Below are 6,000 nucleotides of genomic sequence, written 5' to 3'. Positions count from 1 at the left end.
TTAGTTAGTTAGTTATTGGAGAGGGTGGGTTTCCCCATGCACTTAGACCTGTCTTGGTCCATTGTGCTTCCCTCTATGATATTCTACCAGTCTCTATATCCTACCGGTACTGGTGCTTACCATCAGTCCCGCCCAGCCAGCGAGACCGGCTCTACTAGCTGAGAGGTATCTATAATGCTTCCCCCATCTACCGGAGGTATTAGAGACTGCTGTTGGGCGGGAAACGTCCGTAATTTGGCTCAGTGACCTCCTTTGGAGATATGAGGTTCTTTTACGTGCCGTAAAGCTACGACACGGGACCCACGGCTTAAAGTCCCTCCCGGAGGACTTGTTCCCTGAATTTTTCCGCCCTTAAAAATTCGACGACCTCCACCCGGTATTTGAACCCGCGTACTACGAGTCATGAGGTGGGAACGTTACCTCTAGACTACGGAGGCCGCTTTAGGTGTAGGTTTACTTTAATGGACTCCCAACGTTCCATTGGAGGTACTGAAGAAAACCTGTCGAGTCTAGAGCCTTACTAGTACCCCAGCTTGTTCGCTCGAAGATGTGGTATAAATCTGCTTAGCCTGTCGAATGAATAATATTTGAATCCATTGTCTACTACTGTTGCGTTCTAATTTCGCGATAAATGTGGAAGACTCGTACTATGAACAGCTGCCCCTCAACAGGATAATTCTATCTTTGGGGCAAGTTGCCGTATTATTATTATTATTGGCACTACAACCCTTTGTGGGTCTTTGCCTTCCCTGAAAACTTTCTGCAGCCATCCCGTTCTTGTGCCTTTGTTTTCCAGTTAACTACGTCCAAGTTCCTCAAATCCTTCACACCGTCCATGTCATTCTTGGTCTACCTATCTTCCTTTTCCCTTACGGTTTTACAAGCATTATTCTTTTTATAATCTCTTCATCTTCTGTCCTTGTAACATGTCCTACCCATCTCAGTCTGGTCTGATGAAAGTCAGAATTTCCTTAACTTATTCTTTGACGCTGAATATGGAGGAGCTATATTCCTCCTACACGTCGGTGGCTGTCACTGAACTACATGGCGTAGTCACTGCTGTGAGAACCTGAAATCCAGAAAATTCTCCAATAGTTTTCAGTCGGAATGTGCAGAAGGGGTTGTCTCTAGTACAGCGAGTCTATGTTCAGAGCTTAACTTATTCGAGTCTTGGAATGAGCAGCCTCTGCTGCAAGAGGTTACCCTTCATTTGCTGAGGCTGTCGAAACGAATACAGAGAAAGATGGAAGGTGGTGGTTATTCTTTGGTTATTTAATAATGCTGTTCCAACAATAGAGATACTAAAGCCTTGAATGAGATGTGAAGTCTGAACAAGTGAAGATATAGAGAAGTGCAGTGTTGGGTAATTTCAGGCTAGACCTACTTTCACGGCGTTTGACGCAGAAACTGGAGAAGACCATTAAATATCAGGTAAAAATGTAAAGCTATCCCTATAACAGGCCTTGGAGACCCAACGGGTTATGAGACGCCGAGGCTTCCACATTTTCTAAACAGTCGGCTCACAGATGACGGTGAGTTTGTCAGCCTTACGCGCCGGCCGCCCGTATATCGGTAAACCAAGCCAAGGTCCAAACCTGTCTGATAAAAAAAATTAAAGTTGCTCCTGTGTTTAATTAATTAAGAATTACGCCATGATGGCGTATGGGGGAGTCGATGTATAGTTCCACATTTTTTTCACCTTGGCATTAGCTCGAGGTGAGTGGTCAGCTTCAGCTGTGGCTGCTTTACCCCCGGGGAAATAGCACCCGGTACCCGTTGGATAGGCGATCGATGGGTCCAAGAGTCGGCCTGGACGATATGGAGAAGTGAAAATTCTTGCCCTCATCGGTACTCGAACTCCGATGCCTCGGTCGTCCAGCCCGTAGCCAGTCGCTATACCGACTATGCCATCCCCGCTCCTGAAACTTCTCTGGTTCAAAATTAATTTCGATCTTTTTCTTATTTCCTGACATTACTGGTCAGCCGCTTTGGCTGACATGCGATACATAGGCGCAGGGCCTTCATGTTGTTTACAAATGGATTGTGACGCGCATATGGATGTCACTTTCATGACATAACGAGACTGACCGCTCGTATCTCTGAAAACATTCTGACATTTTCGGTTTCCTTCGCATCTAGTTAGTTAGTTAGTTATTGGAGAGGGTGGGTTTTCCCATGTACTTAGACATGCCTTGGTCCATTGTGCTTCCCTCTATGATATTCTACCAGTCTCTATATCCTACCGGTACTGGTGCTTGCCATCAGTCCCGCCCAGCCAGCGAGATCGGCCTCTACTAGCTGAGCGGTATCTTTAATGCTTCCCCCATCTACCAGAGGTGTTAGAGACTACTTTTGGGCGGGAAACGTCCGTAATTTTGCTCAGTGGCCTCCTTTGGAGATATGAGGTTCTTTTACGTGCCGTAAAGCTACGACACGGGACCCACGGCTTAAAGTCCCTCCCGGAGGACTTGTTCCCTGAATTTTTCCGCCCTTAAGAATTCAACGATCTCCGCCGGGTTTGAACCCGCGTACCTTGAGTCACGAGGTGGGAACGTTAGCCCTAGACTACGGAGGCCGCTTTCGCATCTAGTTAGTCTGTTATATTGTGTCTGTATGTATAATCTTAGTTTTTTTTTGTTTTGCAGTGAAAGTGCCTCAGATCACCAAAATACTGCAGAACAAAACTGCAGAAGGTATCAGCTTTCTGAGCGTTGCTCTCGATCTCTTCGCTATCACTTCCAACATGTCGTATAACGTCATAAAGGGATTCCCCTTCAGGTAAGTGAACTTAATCAGTTGTGTCAGGTACTTCTGACCGCCTCTGTTGTCTCGTGGTCAAGAGTTCCTGGCTACAGATCCCGAGTTCCGGGGTTCGATTCCCGGCACTACCAGATTTTCTGAGAAGTAATGCGTCTGGAACGGGGTACACTCAGCCTCGTGAGGACAATTTAGGAGCTGTTTCAAGGAAATAGCGGCTCCGGTTTAGAAAACCGATATTAACAGTCGTGGGGATTCGTTTCGCTGACCACGCGACGCTCTCTGTCCGCTAAAGTTGGCACTAAATTCGCCAACAAACTGTGGTCGCTCATTCAGTATAGTTCGCTTGCGGACTAAAACCATGGAGTTTTTTTTTGTCAGGTACTTCTGCATATGAAATCTCAAATGTGCCATCCAAGCCCCGTAAGGTGGTTTGAAGGTTATAGCCTATTTCTTTTCCTCCCAAAATTTGCAGTCCCTTGTTTGGGCTACGTTTTATCGATACTGTGGTGTACATTTAAGATATTTATGGGGCTTTTCGCGTCGTTCGAGTAATATCAGTCATAATTGACTAATAAGGATAAAAATAATATTCTGTCGTATAAATATGGGACACGCGGTAGCTTAGTTGATAAGAGACCTTATGCTCCAAGTTGGAATGTCGCGAGTTCGATTCCCGGTGAGGTCACTGCATTTTTCATTTGACCTAATCCTTCCAGCCGCATTGTGGCCCTGGGGTCGACTCAGCCTCTGACTTAAATGAATACCAGGAATCTTCCTGGGTGTAAAGGCCAGCCGGCGCGTAGGACTGAAACCTTACCGCCATCTATGAGCAGATTGACTAGAAGAATTTCGGATCCTCCACCTCTTACAACCCTGTTGGCCTCCATTGCCTGTTACAAGGATAACTTTACCTTTTCTCTGTAGAAATACAGACAGATCATCATAGGTATTTGAGAACAGGGTCATAAATGGAGTATTTGGATCTAAAAGAAAAGAAGTGATAGCAGCAAAGCAAATTTTGTATGAGGAATTTCAGCATTTATACTTTTCGCCCAGGCATCAATAGGGTGATTAAACCAAGAAAGCTGAGACGTACGGGATATGTAGAATGCGTGCGAAATTTTAGTTGTGAAACCCGAAGGGAAGATTTCTACTCGTAGTTTGTTTAATATCGCTTTCAGTAATTCCTAAGTATGTATCGTCGATTGATTGGATAGTAGTGACTAATAGGTTGGAAAGGATATAGAAAGAAGTGGTTGTGGTCTAATGTAAGCTGCTGTGTTGGAATTTTCATGGCGGGATTAAGGAAATCGATGAAATACTTCAGGATGCATGTTGCGGTCTAGATTCGAACCTGGCATGTTCCGAATACTTGTCGGAAGTCTTACCTCGTGAGACCATTTGGGCGAAGTAGGCGCAGATGCAATGATAATATTAAAATTTATCTTAAAGTAATAAATCTCTGAGGGAGTTAACTGCTCGTAGATTCGTCTTATGTGTCTATTAACGGAACCATATGGAACCTTCGGGTTACATAGAAGACAGTGAATTACTTGACCAGCTTTGAAACTGTCAGGTTCAGAAGATGAGCTCTGTTCTCTGAGTAAGATCTGCCGTAGGGAGCTGAGAGCTACGACAGCCGAAAGACGCGTACATCAGCCGCCCATTCTACTGTCACGTGACATACTGTAATGTGTAAAGACGTGTATGTACTCTGTTTTCACGGCGGTGACTATGAAGAAAGCAGTCTTCTGGGACGTACCCTGTTTATGGGGCTTGAAATTTCAATGTTGTGTGTTCACAGACGGTGGCGGTTACTAATTTAAACAGAATAGTGGAACTAGAATGTTCGTAATGGTGGAAGCAGTATTAAAGATTTGCTTGTTTTGTTGTTTCCATTTATAAGCTGTTACCTTGAAATCTGAAGCATCATCAAACTAATCCACAAGGTTGGTCGTAAATTAATTCGAAATTGGATTGAGTAAGGGAGTTCCCCGGGGTGCCCATGTATCTTACCTGAGTAGTAGTGGCAACAGGAAACTAATTCATCAATAGTTTGGCGAGTTGCGATCAGTCGGCAGGGGGCAGGCCTGCCTCAGGTCGTGTCGGGTCTCCTAGCGCCGTCCCGCTGAGATTCACATCAAAGTGTTCCGCCTTCTTGTCGTCATCTCTCCCAACAGTCCCTTGTGTTCAGATGAGCTTCATCAAACCCGGCAACAAAGAAGTTTCCGCGCTGCCTTTATCGCAGTTATAGTGACCAGTCCCTTCACGTCGCCCAGAGACGAGTATACTAGTTTCTACTGTTTCATGCTTAAAGTTTGTCGTTGTTTCAAGATAAGTGATTTCTGGTAGCCGATTAATTAAAGTAACACCGTGAAATGTGGGTGAGAGATGGATGTAATTTTAACATTACCGTGTTCACAAGGTGATATTCAGAGTCACTTGAAATAGTAGCAGTAATGGGTCCATATGCGCTTGGACTGCTGAGGCTATTCGCGCCTGGAGTCACTTGAATCTTCCATCCCAAATAAAAAAGCATAACAGAATATAGGCCTCCATAAACATTCCAGTCCCGCGAACTAACTTAAAATCTTTTAGTAATTCGCTGTAACAGACTGCACTGAACCAGTATAATTACAGTTCACTGCATCCTGCCTCTCTCGGTAACGTACGAACAGTCCAGCAACTATACGTGGTAGGTATAAAGGTTTGTGACGAAAATGTGTTCTTTAATTAACTTTGGATATCTCCTGTCCTCTCGTTTTTAGTTAGAAATTGAGACNGATGGGGGCGATACGTTCCTCCGAAACGTCGGTTAACACCACATATACACGGTGCCAAATCCCAGAAGACTGCTTTCTTCATAGTCACCGCCGTGAAAGCCTCAAATCTTACATATCTAAGACGTGTTGCAGTTGAACTGATAGATGACTTACTGAACTGTGCATAATTTTCTTAACGTTTTGTCCATTTTATAAAGGTGCCTGTCTGATTAAAAAATGTTAGTACTGATTAACGCTCAGCAACGCTTTATAATACACAAAGTTTCTTTTTAAGTTTATTGACCGGTTCCACGGCTCTGCGCTTTACTGCGACCGGGGCGCCGCTTGTCGCGAGGCGCATACGAATTTTGCCGATGAATCAGCATGCCTGATGGCCGATAACGTTTTGGAATGAATGGAAGTAATTAACTTGTGGACCGCTTTACGGCCTTATGTTTCACGGCGAGCTGTGCGGTTC

The 6,000-nt window shown here is 44.7% G+C and overlaps 1 protein-coding gene across 1 annotated transcript in view; it reads left to right on the top strand.

The window, feature by feature from the left end:
- LOC111861418 (mannose-P-dolichol utilization defect 1 protein homolog) overlaps positions 1-6,000 on the top strand; it is a 137,873-nt gene that overhangs the window by 11,783 nt on the left and 120,090 nt on the right. Inside the window, exon 3 of the mRNA XM_023845963.2 lies at positions 2,646-2,778. Coding sequence (XP_023701731.1) covers positions 2,646-2,778 — 133 coding nt within the window. The remainder of the gene's footprint in view (positions 1-2,645; positions 2,779-6,000) is intronic.

This window comes from Cryptotermes secundus, unplaced genomic scaffold, assembly GCF_002891405.2.
Source record: "Cryptotermes secundus unplaced genomic scaffold, Csec_1.0 scaffold646, whole genome shotgun sequence".
Lineage (NCBI taxonomy): Eukaryota > Metazoa > Arthropoda > Insecta > Blattodea > Kalotermitidae > Cryptotermes > Cryptotermes secundus.
The sequence above is the reverse complement of the archived record's forward strand: the minus strand, read 5'-3'. Positions and strand labels throughout refer to the sequence as shown.